The sequence below is a fragment of the Mobula hypostoma genome, chromosome 28 (genome assembly GCF_963921235.1).
Source record: "Mobula hypostoma chromosome 28, sMobHyp1.1, whole genome shotgun sequence".
Lineage (NCBI taxonomy): Eukaryota > Metazoa > Chordata > Chondrichthyes > Myliobatiformes > Myliobatidae > Mobula > Mobula hypostoma.
The window spans coordinates 2,420,548-2,437,178 of record NC_086124.1 but is presented as its reverse complement, the minus strand read 5'-3'; the positions used below and the strand labels follow the sequence as shown (position 1 = coordinate 2,437,178).

The 16,631-nt window shown below is 45.0% G+C and overlaps 2 protein-coding genes across 2 annotated transcripts in view; both read left to right on the top strand.

The window, feature by feature from the left end:
• The window catches only part of LOC134339177 (uncharacterized), a 38,898-nt gene extending 32,270 nt beyond the window's left edge, over positions 1 to 6,628 (top strand). The window contains exon 7 of the mRNA XM_063035564.1: positions 4,068 to 6,628. Within this exon, the coding sequence (XP_062891634.1) occupies positions 4,068 to 5,111 (1,044 nt within the window). The 3' untranslated portion in view covers positions 5,112 to 6,628. The remainder of the gene's footprint in view (positions 1 to 4,067) is intronic.
• Positions 6,629 to 14,269: 7,641 nt separating this feature from the next.
• The window catches only part of myom3 (myomesin 3), a 122,870-nt gene continuing 120,508 nt past the window's right edge, over positions 14,270 to 16,631 (top strand). Inside the window, exon 1 of the mRNA XM_063035354.1 lies at positions 14,270 to 14,388. The gene's annotated coding sequence lies outside the window, so the exon portion shown is untranslated. The remainder of the gene's footprint in view (positions 14,389 to 16,631) is intronic.

The following is a 16,631-nucleotide window of genomic DNA, read 5'->3' as shown; positions in this document are numbered from 1 at the left end:
GAGGTACAGTCGATATTTCAGGCCGAGACCCTTTGTCAGGACTAACTGAAGGAAGGGCTAGTAAGAGATTTGAAAGTTGGAGGGGGAGGGGGAGATCCAAAATGATAGGAGAAGACAGGAGGGGGAGGGATGGAGCCGAGAGCTGGACAGGTGATAGGCAAAGGGGATATGAGAGGATCATGGGACAGGAGGCCCAGGGAGAAGGAAAAGGGGGAGGAGGGGGAAAACCCAGAGGATGGGCAAGGGGTGTAGTCAGAGGGACAGAGGGAGAAAAAGGAGAGAAAGAGAAAGAATGTGTGTATATAAATAACTAACAGATGGGGTACGAGGGGGAGGTGGGGCATTAGCGGAAGTTAGAGAAGTCAATATTCATGCCATCAGGTTGGAGGCCACCCAGATGGAATATAAGGTGTTGTTCCTCCAACCTGAGTGTGGCTTCAACTTTACAGTAGAGGAGGCCGTGGATAGACATATCAGAATGGGAATGGGATGTGGAATTGCTGAACACCTACGCTCTGTCCACTAGAGAAAGCAGGATCTCCCAGTGGCCACACATTTTAATTCCAGGTGAACTGAGGCGGGAGGAAGGGGGATGAAGGGAAAAGCTGGAAGGTGATAGGCAGATCAGTAAAGAGCTGAAGAAGAAGGAATATGATAAGTGATGAGTTTTTCCAATAGGAGAAAGGCAAGGAGGAGGGGAAAAAGGGAGAGGTGATAGGCAGGTGAAGGATTAAGGAGGATCCAGAATGGGGAATGGAAAAAGAGATGGGGGGGGGGAGAAATTACCAGAAGCTCCACACCTTCTTAGTCTGACTCCTCATCTTTTTCTCTCCAGTCCTGATGAAGTGTCTTGGCCTGAAACGTCCACTGTTTATTCCTTTCCATAGGTACTGCCTGACCTGCTGAGTTCCTCCAGCATTTTGTGTGTATTGCTCTGGATGTCTAGCATCTACAGATTTTCTCCTGTTTGTGATCATTGAAGATTTGTGTTAATTGTCACCAATAAGAGCAGTATTTTTGTAATTAATGCAACTACAGGTCAAATGAAATCTGGATTAAAGATTAGCGTTATTGGTCAAATATACACCAAACCATTGAAACAAGCAGTGACATGTGTCATTTGTGTGAATGACCAACACAGTCCAAATATGCAAGTGTCACCACTCATTCTGGTGCCAACGTAGCTAACCCATAACTTCCTAGTCCTAATCCTAACCATACATGTTGTGTATTTAATATTTCAATAACATTTGAATATTCTTGTATATAGATTGTTTGATTAAGCATTCTTGTTCGTTTTAATAATTCATTGTGTGTTATATGTAAAAATCTGTTTATTGCGTACGTCACCACACTACCACGTGATACGTGCACGCCTCACTTGAAGAAAACTCATATTTCGGACTCCTGTGTCTTCACTTGAATTATTTTATTTCATTGAGATACAGTGCAGAGTAGCCCTTCCTGGTCCTTCAAGCCGAGCCGCCCAGCAACCCCTGATTTAACCCGAGCCTAATCACGGGGCAATTTACAATCCTACCAACCGGAACCTCTTTGGGCTGTGTTTTGAAGTTACAAAACATAACAATATATCTTTGGAATATGGGAGGAAACCAGAGTACCCAGAGGAAACCTACACAGTCAGAGGGAGAACGTACATATTCCTTGCAGACAGCGTGGGGAATTGACGCGGACCACTGGCGCTGACCTGGTGTTATGTTAACCGCTACGCTCTGGTTCCACCCCACATTTCGACTCATCATTGATAAGGGCAGATTTTCTTTGTAATTCATGCAATTACAGGTCAGCTCAAACATGAGATAACTCTGTATAACTGCTATTCCAGAGAGAACCATTGGCTCAGCTTACTATTTTAAGAGAGTGATCTGTTTATCAACCTTGAATGAAGCCTCGTCCAGGAGTTCACTAATGCTCAGCTTCTTGGGATGGGGGTCAGTCATTGTCTTTATACAGAATGGGGGGAAGTTGGAAATCCCACTGACTGTACCACAAATAATATCTGCTTGCATTCCGGCAGCTGTGCCCAACACTCACACGCGGTTATTTTTACAGCCCAGCTTAACTGTAGCTGCAGCTGTTGTCTATCTGAACAGCTAGCTGTTAAAGGGGCTCATTTAGCAGGAATCGCCAGTCTAAATCATTAAAATTTAAGATATTATCTTCTCATCATCAAGGTGTTCGGTAGAATTACTTTCTTAGGATTAGTTGGAGTTATTGTGAGATCGGTTGTAGATTGGTGAGCAGCATCAACCCTCTGTAATGAAAGCAGCTCAGCTGCCAGGCTTCCACCTCTTGCCCCTCCTGTCCCTCCAGCCTACCTCCCCACCTGCCCCTCCTGCCCTTCCTGACCCACCTGCTCCTGCTGTCTCACCTGCTCCTCCTGCACCTTCTACCTGTCCTACCTCTCCCGGCTTCCGTGGATTGGCACCAGAGGGGAAACAGTACTGCCTGCAGAAATGAACTTGGGAGGAGCGGAGTTCATGGTTACCACATAAAGATTGCTGTTATCAATGCCTCAGCATGAGGGTTGATTGTGTGGATACTGTAGAAGGTTGAAGTGGGACATCGGTGGGGTGCAGAGTTGGGCTGACAAGGGGCAGAGGAGTTCAACCAGGAGAAGCGTGTGACGTGGAAGGTCGATCTTGAAGGCAGAGTTCAGAATTAATGGCAGTGTGGAGGAGCAGGGGGACCCTGAGTTTCCACATCCATAGATCACTCAAAGCTGCTGTGACGGTTGATGTGGTTAAGAAGGCATATGGTGTGTTGGCCTTCATTAGTTGGGGGATTGAGGTCAAGAGCCGTGAGATAATGGTTACAGCTCTGTAAAACCCTGGTTAGACTTCACTTGCAATATTGTGTTCAGTTTTGTTTCAGTTTGGTCGCCTCATTACAGAGAGGATGTGGAAGCTTTTAGAGAGGATGCAGAGCTGATTTACCAGGATGCTGCCTGGATTAGAGACAGTGTCTATGAGGAAGGGTTGAGCGAGCTAGGGCTTTTCTCTTAGAAGTGGAGGATGAGAGGTGACTTGATAGGAGTGTATAAAATGATAAGAGGCACAAGCAGCCAGGGACTTTATCCAGGGCGGATCTGGCTAAAACGAGGGGAGATCATTTTATGGTGATTGGAGGAAAGTACGGGGGATGGGGGGGGGATGTCGGAGGTAGGTTTGCATGAAACGCTCTGCCAGGGTGGTGGTAGAGGCAGACATATTAGGGATGCTTAAGATGGGTGCATGGATGAAACAAAAATAGACAGCTATGTGGGAGGGAAGGGTTAGATTCATTTTGGAATAGATTAAATGTTTGGCAGAACGTCGCAGGCCTGTATTGTGATGTACTGTTCTATGTTCCAATATGGAATGTAAGGTTTCTGAACTGATACATAAAACATAGAACAGTATGGCACATTCAATCCACAATGTTTTGCTGACCCAGCTAAAAAGCAAATCAAAAACACCCAAACACTAATCTCTTCTCCCTACATAATGTCGACATCCCTCATCTTCCTCACATCCATGTGCCAATCCAAACATCTCTTAAAAGCCTCTAATGTATTTGGGTCTACCACCAGACCAGGCAGTGCATTCCAGGCATCCGCAAACTGTCTGAGTAAAAAACTAACCTCTCACATCTCCCTTGGACCTATCCCCTCTCACCTTCAATGCATGCCCTCTGGTATTAGACATTTCAACCCTGGGAAACAGATACTCTCTGTCTACTCCATCTGTGCCTCTTATAATCTCCATCAGATCTCCCCTCAGGCTCTGGCGCTCCAGAGGAAACAACCCAAGTTTATCCAGCCTCCTGTGATAGCACATGCTCTCTAAACCAGACAGCATCCTGGTAAACCTCTTCTGCACTCTCTCCAAAGTCTCGACATCCTTCCTATAGTGGGGTGACCAGAAATGTACGCAATACTCCAGATGTGGCCTAACCAGAATTTTATAAAGTTGCAACATAACCTCTTGACTTCTGAACTCAAAAGTCTCAATAGTAAATAGTGTTCTTAATACTAATGATAGTTTAATTGTCTGTGTTAATTTCAGGATCTGGAGCAAATCCTTTCGAAGAAGCAGTCTCCACTACATTTGACTCCAACCCTCCATCTGATCTCCAGCCATAAGGATATTTTCCAGTTTGAACACGATGTCCATATGGAGGATGTGGGTCTCTTAATGTGCCATTCCTGTGACAGAGAAGAGATATTGAAACCGATAGAACTTGGCTTGGGCATGCCGAGGGGCACCTATGCACCCCAAAATCACACCAGGAAAACACAGACAAATGCTCCGAGTTCTAGTGATTGTGAAGTTCAAAGTGGTCTCTCATCCGGACCAGTGGATAATGGATGCTCTTCGCTATATCGTCCCCAAAGCAGTGAGGGTCCGTCAGATACTGACGCATCAAGCCAAAAATTTCTACAGCCACTGGCTGAAAATTATTGGGCAGTTCTTCCAGTGATATCTCCAAAAACTGATGCAAATGGAGAAAATGTATCCACCACACAAGATAAACCATTAAGTGCATTGAAAATACTGGGAGAAGAACCTTTTTACAATAAAGAAGGCAAAATATTGCACATTGATCCTGGAATGGAGATGCAGATATTGGATCTCCTGGATGGACAACCAGTACCATATCCATCATTCCATGATGACAAGCAGCACGTGTACCAGGCCAACTGGCAGGAGAAGCAGCCCATGGAAATATTGTCTTCACTGAAGGAAGAAATCCAACTCAACCCATCGTTGTGTCAATATAGGCCACAAGTGAAGAGACAAATATTTCTGTCACAGTTGGAGGACAAGGATGTAATTCAATGTGAAGGAATGGATGGACTCCCACCAAAGAAATTATCCTTAACTGATGTTTTACAAACTGATCAATATTTTCCTGGGCCCTCGCTGTTGGACAACTTCACTGCCCTGGTCCCGGTAAAGCCTCCTTGGGAAAGTGACTACAAAAATCAGCTGCTCACTTCAAATTCATCCAGGAGGGAAGGGCAGCAACTGAGTTTACAGACAGAAACTGTAGCTCAACCAAGCGACCTTCTTGCAAATTGGGAAGTCCGCGTTCACTTGGACGATTAGATCCCTGAAGAAGTACTTCTTCTCCTAGATCAGGGGTTCTCAACTCTTTTTTTATTTCATGCACCCCTACCATTAACTGAGGGGTCCATGAAAGCCAGGTTGGGAACCCCTGTCCTAGAAGTATTCTCCATCCCTGGTCTGTGTGATTTGAATATATTGGAACAGGAGGAAGGCAACTTCTAAAGATACTTGGTGAATGGAGAATTTTCATTCTGATGTTGAAGCTGAACTATTATGATCTGTAGCCTGGTTCCAATGCATTCTATGGACTGTTATCAATGAAGGAAGCCAGGTGGGTGGGAAAGGTAAAGGGCTGGAGAAGAAGGAATCTGATAGTTGAGGAGAGTGGATGTCACTCATGTTAACTGAGATGCTAAAGCAATCTATATGATGACTCTCCAGTAATATTTCCTTTCCTCAAACCACTTTTCCTGGTTGTACATAACAAGAAATTTAAATAAAAACCATTGTATATCATTTGATTCTAAATCATAAAGGATCATCGAATATTGGACTTTAAAATCAAACATAGTTTATCAGTACATTACAAACTGTGAAATGGGTAAGATTACCACCAGTACAGCCCACTTTTAATCTACTCCAAGATCAATTTATCCATTCTTTCCTGCACAGCCGTCCATTTTTCTATCATCCAAGTGCTGATCTAAGAGGCTCTTTAATGTCTCGAAGACATCTGACTCTACCAGCACCCCAAATATATCTGACTCTACCAGCACCCCAAATATATCTGACTCTACCAGCACCCCAAATATATCTGACTCTACCAGCACCCCAAATATATCTGACTCTACCAGGGCCCTAATATATCTGACTCTACCAGCACCCCAAATATATCTGACTCTACCAGCACCCCAAATATATCTGACTCTACCAGCACCCCAAATATATCTGACTCTACCAGGGCCCTAATATATCTGACTCTACCAGCACCCCAAATATATCTGACTCTACCAGCACCCCAAATATATCTGACTCTACCAGGGCCCTAATATATCTGACTCTACCAGCACCCCAAATATATCTGACTCTACCAGCACCCCAAATATATCTGACTCTACCAGCACCCGAAATATATCTGACTCTACCAGGGCCCTAATATATCTGACTCTACCAGCACCCCAAATATATCTGACTCTACCAGCACCCCAAATATATCTGACTCTACCAGGGCCCTAATATATCTGACTCTACCAGCACCCCTAATATATCTGACTCTACCAGGAGCACTCAGAGTCGGATTGTGGTCGGGCATGGCAGGGAGAATTTTTCTTCCTTCTCCCGTCTGCGTGAGATGTGGGACATTTGAGAAACTTTGAACTTTACTGTGCTCATGGACTTCTTCAATAAGTTATGGTATTGTTGCACTGTTGTAACTATATGTTATAATTATGTGGTTTTGTCAGTTTTTTCAGTCTTGGTTTGTCCTGTGTTTTGTGGTATCACCCCGGAGGAAATAATGTATCATTTCTTAATGTATGCATTACTAAATGACAATAAAAGAGGACTACGTGTCTTCATAATCATATATATCTGATTCTACCAGCAGCATAATATATCTGACTCTACCAGCACCCCAAATATATCTGACTCTACCAGCACCCCAAATATATCTGACTCTACCAGCACCCCTGGCAAGGCGATCCACACACCCACCATTCTCTGTATAAAAAAGTACATCACAACAAGAAGTTCATAACAATTTAGCGTGCAGGGCAAATTAAGTGATGAATGAACTACAGAGGCAAGTTGCGAAAAAGTCATCTGTTGGATTCTGTCCACCAGAAGAGGAGGAAACATCTCCCAGATCCAGCCCCTCGAGCTAGAAGGCGTTGGGAAGATGATTATTGTTTGGTCTGAAGTTCTGTCCTCAACAAAGAAAATGCAATCAGACGGTGACAGTCCAGAGAGGGCAGTGTGTTCACAAGTGTGTGTGTGTGTGTGCACGAGTGAGCGCACATGCTTGAGTGTGCATGTGTGTGTGTTTGTGCGTGTACTTATGTGTTATGTATGTTCAAGTATCTGCGTGTGTGTACACACGTGTGAGTGTGTACATGTGTGTGTGAGTGTTCACACATAGACGTGTGTGTGCATACTTCCTCTTTCTGGGCCCTCAGCTCCCAGTGGAGCACAGGCCATCGGTGACCTTCCATCTCCATCGTCCTCTGTTCTGAGCCAGTTTCTCGAGGGTGGGCCAGGAGTGCTCCCATCGTCTAATGTCAGTATCGACGTCTCTCCTCCATGTATTCTTTGGACGTCCCTTTTCCCTCTTTCCTTGGGGATTCCATTGCAATGCCTGCCCAGTGATGTTGTTGGTTGGATTTCTCGAGGTGTGGCCAACCCACCTCCATTTCCGATTGTGTATTTGTATGTCTGTGGACTCCTGGTTGGTGTTTTCCCACAGTGTCTGGTCAGTTACTTTGTCAGTCCATCTGATGATTAGGATTCTTCACAGGCACAGGTTGATGAAAGCCTGCAGCTTTTGTAATGTCTTCTTTGTTGTTCTCCAGGTCTCAGGGCCGTTTAGGAGCACTGTGTTAACATTTGAGATGAAGATTCTGATGTTGGTTTTGCTTGATATGACTCTGGTTGTCCACACTTTCTTCAAGATGTTGAAAACAACTTTGGCCTTGTTGATCCTGGCTTTGACATCCTCCTCCTTTCAACAATATCTCTCTGATGGTGGACTTTCCTGCCTGGTACATGGTTCTCATGTTCAGGTACCCAAGGTAGATAGTGACTTTAGTGACAAAAGAGTCGTTGGCTGCACAGGATCCTGATGATTTACCCTGCGCTCTCTCATCTGCTCACTCGATAATGAGCCTCTTCTCACAAAGTCGATGGTCTGGTTGGAGTTCATCACTGTTTCTGCAATCCATTGTATCCCCTGTACAGGGGATTGGCCTGTACGGCCTCACCAGAGCCCTGTTGGCCAGCCATACCCGTTTCCACCTCTCACGATGGGAACATAGGATTGGACTTGGAGAGGTTGTGTGTGCATACATACTGTATGAAATGATATATGTGTGCATTCATGGCTGGTAACTTAATTTATTACTCAGTTTTAATTGCCGTGGTCAATTGCCCATTATGCCACTGGCATTTTAGGACAGCAATGAAGGTCCTCCATCTCTGGTGGTGTTCAGGGCTTCCTTCATCACGCCAGTAGCTTCCTCTCAGTTTTCACTACTGTCAGTCATACAAGTCCCGGGTGGAGACTCAGGAATACCGTCACACTCAGATGTAGAAGGATTCTTCATTGCTGTTTCCATGACAATTATATTTTGACCAATCAGAGTCGTTAGCCTGGAGAACCAGTGAAGCACTCTATGCTTTGACCTGTTTGGCATAGGTGACCCTATCAAAGGTCAAAGCCCAGAGTGGGCAGGGGAGAAGGGAAGGAAAAAAAACTGGAAGAAGAAATCAGTATTCATGCCATCAGATTAGAGGCTACCCAGATGGAAAATGTTGCTCTTCCACCCCGAGGGTGGCCTCATCGTGGCAAAAATGGCCATGGACCGACACGCTGGAATGGGAATGGTAGTCGGAATTTAAATCTTCGGGAAGCTCCTCTTTTGGCAGATGGAGCAGAGGTGCTTGATGAAGCGGTCCCCAAGTTTACAACGGGTCTCTCCAATGCAGAGGAGGCCACATCAGGAGACGGTCAGGCCCAGGGAACTGGAAGTCGGATGAGGAGATTGGGAGCATAAGAAGTGGAGGTGGGACTGGACTGAACCAAGGGGATAGAATGGAGTCGAGGTTTGTGGACACAAGTTGCCGTGGGGCAGGAACAGGCAGAGAAAATGGGCCTAGCCAATCTGATTCCCTTGCTGTGTGTGAAGAGCTTGTACCGTACATTCCCCCTCCAGGTTTCCCCCGGATGCTCTGGTTTCCTCCCACATTCCACCGATGTACGGGTTAGAATTAGTAACTTGTGGGCGTGCTACGTTGGTGCCAGAAGCACGGTGACACTTGCGGTAGCACATCCTCAGACTGTGTTGGTCATTGACGTAAAAGCCACATTTCACCGTATGTTTCGATGTTGTGACGACAAACAAAGCTAATTCTTAAAGACAGGTTCTTCCAGTATTTTGTGTGTGTTATTTAACTGACAGAACCTCTGCATCTACTTACCTGCCTGTGGCAAACCACCGAGTCTGCCTGTCCGACACAGCTCTGTTCACATCCATTGTGATTCGAACATTCGCCAAAAAGGGCGGAGTTGGCCAAATTATCTTGAACCTGATTGCAAAAGCTGTATTCCTGTTGTTTACCTTAGATATCATGTCATCTTTCCAGTGATGACAAGCCCAAACACATTTCGTTCACTTGCCTTTGGATTCCTTTGGCTGACATTCTTCAGAGTTTTGTATCAGTTCATCTTCTCCGGTTCCCACGCTGAGTGGAGGCACAATTGAAAAGGGAGGGGAGGAGGAGTGGAGGAGGGGTGGGGAAGGGCAGGGAGGAGGGTGAGGAGAAGAAGGAGGGAGGAGGAGGAGAGGAGAGTGGAGGAATGAGGGAGAGGGATGAAAAAGGAGGGGAGGAGGAGGGAAGGGGGAGGAAGGTGAAGATTAAAAGGGGAGAAGAGGAGGGGAAGGAGGGTTAACGGGAGGAAAGTGAGGAGGAGAATGGGCAGGGGAGGAGGGGAGAGAGGAGGGATGAGGGAGAGTAGAAGGTGAAGTAGAAGAGGGATTCTGCAGATTCTTTCTGAACCATCTCCCATCGACCCAAGGCAGACCAATGTGCCATCCAGATGGAAAATGAGGTGTTGCTCCTCCAAACAGAGTGTGGCCCCATTGTGGTGGTAGAGGAGGCCATGGGCGGACATAGCGAAATGGGAATGGGAAGTCAAATTGAAGTAGGTGGCCACTGGGAGGTCCTGGCTTTTGCAGTGGACGCACCAAAGGTGGCATGACAATTCAGAGGTTGAGACTTCGTTTTGAACTCCCAGCAAGATGTTGAACTTCAGAAGGTGTTGTACTCTCTCCCCAGAACACGAGAAGGCTTGTTCATGAATGGGAACACATACGAATTAGAAGAGAGAAGGTATCGGAGGCCTTGAAATGCATAAAGGAGGAGAAACCCCAGGACCTGACCTGATGAATTCTCAGAACTTGTGGGAAGCAGGTGAAGAAACTGCAGAGACACTTGCATCAGATCTGGCCACTAACGCAGTCCGGAGAACTAGAGAGTGGTTAATGTGATACCATTGTTTATAAAAGGTAGCAAAAACAAGCCAGGAAGCTCACAAAGGTGGGTGGGTAAATTGCTGAAGGGATTTCTGAGAGACAGGATCTACCAGCATTTGGGGAGACGGGGCCTGATTGGGGACAGCACAGCTTTGTTTGTGGGAAGTCATGTTTGATAGATCTCTTTTAGGAGGTAACCAAGAGGGTAGATGAGGAAAGGGCATTAGATGTAGTCCTGACGAAGGGTCTCGGCCCAAAACGTCGACTGTAACTCTTCCTATAGATGCTGCCTGGCTTGCTGCGTTCACCAGCAACTTTGATGTGTGTTACTAGATATAGTCCACCTGGATTTTAGCAAGGTCTTTGACAAGTACCCTCATGGCAGACTATTCAGGGTTAACCTCATGGTTCGATCGCGTGGGATTCAGAGGGAGACAGCAGACTGACTCAGTAGTAGGATGATGATCCAGGGTTGTTTCTCAGACTGAAGGCCTGTGTCCACCGGTGTACCGCAGGGGGCTGGTGCTGGAACTGTTACTGTTTGTAACAGAGATCACCAAAGAATGCATGGGGGCATGTTAGTAAGCTTGTGGACAGTACTTTAACAGGTGGTGTAGAAAGTGTGGAACATGATGAAAAACTACAGAGGGATCTTGATCAGTTAGGTATGGGGACTGACCAGCTAGTTGAGCGGTGTCAAAGCAACAACTTGGCAGTCAACATGAGCATCACCAAAGAGCTGACTGTGGGCTTCAGAAAGGTTAAGTCGAGGGAGCGCATGCCAGTCCTCGTAGAGGGATCAGAAGTGGAGAGAGTGAGCAATTTCAAGGTCCTGGATGTCAATACCTTTGAGGATCTCATTTAGACCCAACATATCGATGCAGCTACAAAGAAGGCATGACAGTGGCTGTATTTCATTAGGAGTTTGAGGAGATTTGGTTTGTCACCTAAAATACTCAAAAACTACTGCAGATGTACGGTGAAGGGCATTCTGACTGGTTGCATCACTGTCTGGTGCGGGGGGGGGGGACGGTCTGCTAGTGCACAGGATCATAGCTGCAGAGAGTTGTAAACGTAGTCAGCTCTCATGGCCACTGGCCTCTGTGGTATCCAGGACACCTTCAAGGAGCAGTGACTCAGAAACGTGGCGTCCATCGTTAAAGACCCCCAACCACCCAGGACAAGTCCTCTACTCAATGTTACCATCAGGGAGGAGGTATGGAAGCTTAAGGGTGCGCATTCGGTGATTCAGGAACAGCTTCTTCCCCTCTGACTTCCAATTGCTGAATGGACATTGAACCCATGAACACTACCTCACTACTTTTTTATTTCAGTTTTCGCACTACTTATTTAACTATTTTTCATTTTCATTTTAAAATCTTTTTTATTAATTATTATTGAAGATCAACAGAAAAAATTCATTAAAGTAATCAAGTCAACATGTCAATATGTACAATGAGAATTAAATTATCAAATAACTGACTAAAAAAGCTAAATAATATATCAATAATAAGAAGAATTTAACTATTATATATATATAGTCTTACTGTAATTCACAGTTTTTTCTATACTATTAGGTCTTGCATTGTGCTGTTGCCAATAGGTTAACAAATTTCATGACATATGCCAGTGATATTAAAACTGGTTCTGAGGATTGGCAAAAGTCTTTCAATCCCGATAAATATGAGGTATTGCATTTTGCGAGAACAGACCAGGTTAACACTTCTATAGTGAATAGTTGTGGCCTGGGGAGTGCTATGGAATAAAATGACCTTGGAGTACGATTGTCACAACCTCAGGTCATCGGTAGAGTATTCTGAGTGTTTTGCTATTTTTTTGTATTCCCTGCATTTGATTAATTATAATTATTTGTATTGTTGCCCTTCAGGTTTTTTTGATGTGTTATAGTTGGGTCTTCTCTAGTTTACATTTAAGTTGTAATTGTCACTGAACTTAGACCAGTACAGCACAGGAACAGGCCATTCGGCCCTCAATGTTGTGCTGAACCAGCTAAAAAGTAAATCAAGAAGTACCCAAACACTAATCCCTCCTACCCACACAATGTCCATATCCCTCCATCTTTCTCAAATTCTTGTGCCTATCCAAATGTCTCTTAAGAGCTTCTAATTTATTTGTCGCACCACACGATCAGGTTTATCTCTGCCTGCTCTTGCTGTTTCTATGCCTGATGCGAGAACCTACACACTGGATAAAAGCTTCCTTCACTGTGCTATCAGAATTTGGAACAGCCTTCCAGATGCTGTGGTTGGAAACTTCTGCGACGATGGGGTCCAAGCCTTCAAGAGTCGAGTGCACAAACACCTATCATCTCTGGGAGGGAAGTCACGTGCTTCTTCATAAGCTGTAGGGTAAGAGTTCAGCACGGACCAGAAGGGCGGAGATGGCCCGTTTACGTGCTGTAATTGATATATGGTTATATGGTTATCATGAAGGGGACCAGGATGGCAATGCTTAGTTGTTGGTAGGTAAGGTTAATACCCGACTTTCAACAACACTTGTGAGTTATGCTCCGGCTGGATTTAGTCCTTAAACTGCTGGAGAACAGTGCGGAAAGAACAGGTGCTGTTTTCTCCCGGTAGGGATTAGTTTTTAGTTCCAAGTGCTCCTGCCATGTTTTGTCACCCTGCAACCTTATCCTTCAATCTCTTTGAATTATGGAGGACAGCGTGTGTATAAATGTCTCTCTCCAGCAGACTTCATCATGATCATCATGACTTCAGTATTTCTACTATTTTTTAATGTTTCGTAATTGTACTTATGATTTTTTGTGTTCTATCGCTGAGCCACAGTGAACCATCTGACTGGCCTATCAGATTTCTCTTTGGGAACTAGTTGACTTGATCAGCATTTCTGATCTGGCTATTGTTCACGATTGCATTTAATAAAAAAAAATACCAGCTAGCACATTCCAGGCATTCACCACTCTCTGAGTAAAACACTTACCCCTCACATCCCCTTTGAAATTACCCCTCTCACCTTAAATGCTTGCCCCCTGGTATTAGACATTTCAACCCTGGGAAAAAAGATACTCCCTGTCTACTCTCTACCTCTTATAATCTTATAAATCTCTAACAGGTCTCCCCTCAGCCACCGCTGTTCCAAAGAAAACAACCCAAGGTCCAGTCGAAGAAGACAATCCAGCCTCTCATGATAGCACCTGCCCTTTAAACCAGGCAGCATCCTGGTAAACCTCTTCCGCACCCTCTCCAAAGCCTCAACATCCTTCTTATAGAGCGGTGGCCAGGTGTGGCCTAACCAGAGTTCTATAAAGTTGCAACATAACCTCTTGACTTTTGAGCTCAATGCCTCAGCTAATAAAAACAAGCATTCTGTAAGCCTTCTTAACCAGTCTATCTATCTGGATACTTCCAAATGTAATACAGGTCAACCTTCACTAATCCGGCACCACTGGGACCTGACCAGTGCCGGATTAGTGAAAATGCCGAATTACAGAAGGATCACATTAAGCATAATCAGTGCCGGATCATCGAAGGAACCGGATTACAGGTAGTCGGATTACTGGAGGTCGACCTGTATCTGTTATGTTTTGTAACTTCAAAACATCAAATTAAAACAGTCGATTCCTTACAGGCAGTGGTGGGAATTGAACCCATCTCACTGGAGCTGTAAAGCATTGTGTCACCCAGTAGGTTAAAAGCTTGGCAGAACATTGTGGGCTGAAGGGCCTGTACTGTTCCATGTTCTATGTTCTCTATGTCAGTGATAATTAACCTGATTCTGATTCTGAACACTCAGAGCCATAGCTGAGTGGTTTTGATATAATTGTCCATGTTAGTTAAAGTCCAAGAAAAGAGAACAAAGGTCTTATTCTCTATATTTATTGAGGTGATTAATTAAGTTTCTAAATATAACGGACTGGAAAGGTCACAATGAACAGCAGCAACATTTCCTTTCACTGTGGGTCATTCCTTTTGTCAGCAGCTGAGAAGCGGCTGCTCGCATTTGTCCTTCAGCTCTCGTTCAGACTGAACACTCTCGTCATAACCTCCACCTTCCGACTCCTGACGACTGAATTTAACCAGCTACTGGTGAGTACCTTGCTTTTCGAGATGGAACGCTGATAAAGAGGTTGCCTCCTCATTAAGACTGAAACCTGAATGGTTCGGTTTGAAGTGGAGAATGCCTTCAGGATTAGATGTTGTAAATCAGGATCCTGAACCAGTGTGGATTACTTCACTCACTCCAACTCTGAACTGATTCCACAACCCATGGACTCACTTCCAAGGACTTTACAACCCATGTTCTCAGTGTTCTTTATCTGATATTATTACTTTGTTTTCATTTTATTCTTGTACAATTTGTTGTCTTTTGCTGATTGGATGTTTGTCCGTGTTTGTTGTGTGTATTTTTAGACCATACGACCATACGATATAGGAGCAGAATTTGGCCATTTGGCCCATCGAGTCTGCTCTACCATTTCATCATGGCTGATCCATCTCCCTCTCAGCCCCAATCTCCTGCCTTCTCCCCGTATCCCTTCATTCTCCGACCAATCAAGAATCTATCAACCTCTGCCATTAATATATCCAATGACTTGGCCTCCACAGCTGCCAGTGCCATCGAATTCCACAGATTCATCTCTCTCTGGCTAAAGAAATCTGGCCTCATCTCCGTTCTAAAAGGACGTCCCTCTATTCTGAGGCTGTGCCCTCTAGTCTTAGACTCCCCCACCGTAGGAAACATCCTCTCCACATCCACTCTGTCGAAGCTTTTCAACATTTGATGGGTTTTAATGAGATTCCATCCCCCACATCCCTCATTCTTCTAAATTCCAGTGAGTAGAGGCGCAGAGCCATCAGATACTCTTCATATGACAAGCCTTTCAATCACAGAATAATTTTCGTGAACCTCCTTTGAACCCTCTCCTATGTCAACATTTTCACTGTTTTTATGCGTTTCTTGTACTTACTGTGAAAGCCTGCAAGAAAATGAACTCTTTATGTACTTTGATAATAAATTTACTTTGAGATGGCATCCCCAAAGGCAGTAAGTGTCAGCAGAATTCTGCGCTGCAAAGCTCAGCTCTGTGTCGTTTAATCAGAGCTGACGTTTGACGTACACTCAGTGGCCACTTTGTTAGGTACAGGGCTGGAACCCCAGCGTGGTCTTCTGCTGCTGTGGCCTATCCACTTCAATGTCCGGTATGTTGCGTGTTCTTCTGCATACCACTGTTGTAACCTATGATTATCAGTTACTGTCGCCTTCCTGTCGGCTTGAACCAGTCTGGCCATTCTCCCCTGACCTCTCTCATTAACAAAGCATTTTCACCCACAGAACTGCCGCTCTCTGAATTTTTTTAAACCCTAGAGACAGTTGTGTGTGAAAGTCCCAGGAGATGAGCAGTTTTTGAAATACTCAAACCACCACATCATTCCACAATCAGTCACTTAGATCACTTAACGTCCCCATTCTGGTGTTTGGTCTGAACAGCAACCCAACCTGTTGACCGTGTCTGCGTGCTTTTATGAGTTGCTGCCACATGACTGGCTGATTAGATATTTGCATTAATGAGCAGGAGCACAGGTGGATCTAACAATGTGGCCACTGGGTTTCAGGGCCGAGTTAGGCCATTCAGCCCAGGAATGCATCTGAATTGAGATCATGAGCATTCTCGAGCAAAGTTCTGCAGATACTTCTGGCACTGGTGAGGGTTCACCTCGTGGCATTTCGCCACCCACGTCCACGTTCAGTGGCTGGGATTTCAGCTGCTGTGGGTCACAACAGGATGTGGCGTAGACAGCTTACGGGCTGGCTCTCAAATCTGCTCAGTCTCTGTGCCCCTGAACATACGTTTGACGAGATATTGAATGCTGTCCACTCTCTCACAATTTAAACTAAAGATAAAGAGAAAAGACTAAATTTTATTTGTCATGGGGAGAGTTATAGAGAAGAACAGCACAAAAACAGCCTCTCGGCCCATCTAGTCCATGCTGAATCATTTAAACTGCCTACTTCCATCAACCTGCACTGGAACATCGGAAATTAGGACTAGAGACTAGGGATGGGACAAGGCTGTTTAAATGGTTCAGCAAGGGAATGATGGGCCAAAGGGCCTGCTGTATGGCTCTATGATTAGGCCTTTATTCCCTGGAACATTGGAGACATGCCCTTCTTACACCTCTGATCCATGAACCAATCCAAACTTCTCTTAAACACTGCAATCAAAATCGTACCCATCACTTGCGCCGGCAGCTCATTCCACACTCTCACCACCCTCTGAGTGAAGGAGTTTCCCCTCATGTTCCCCTTAGACTTTTCACCTTTCACCCTT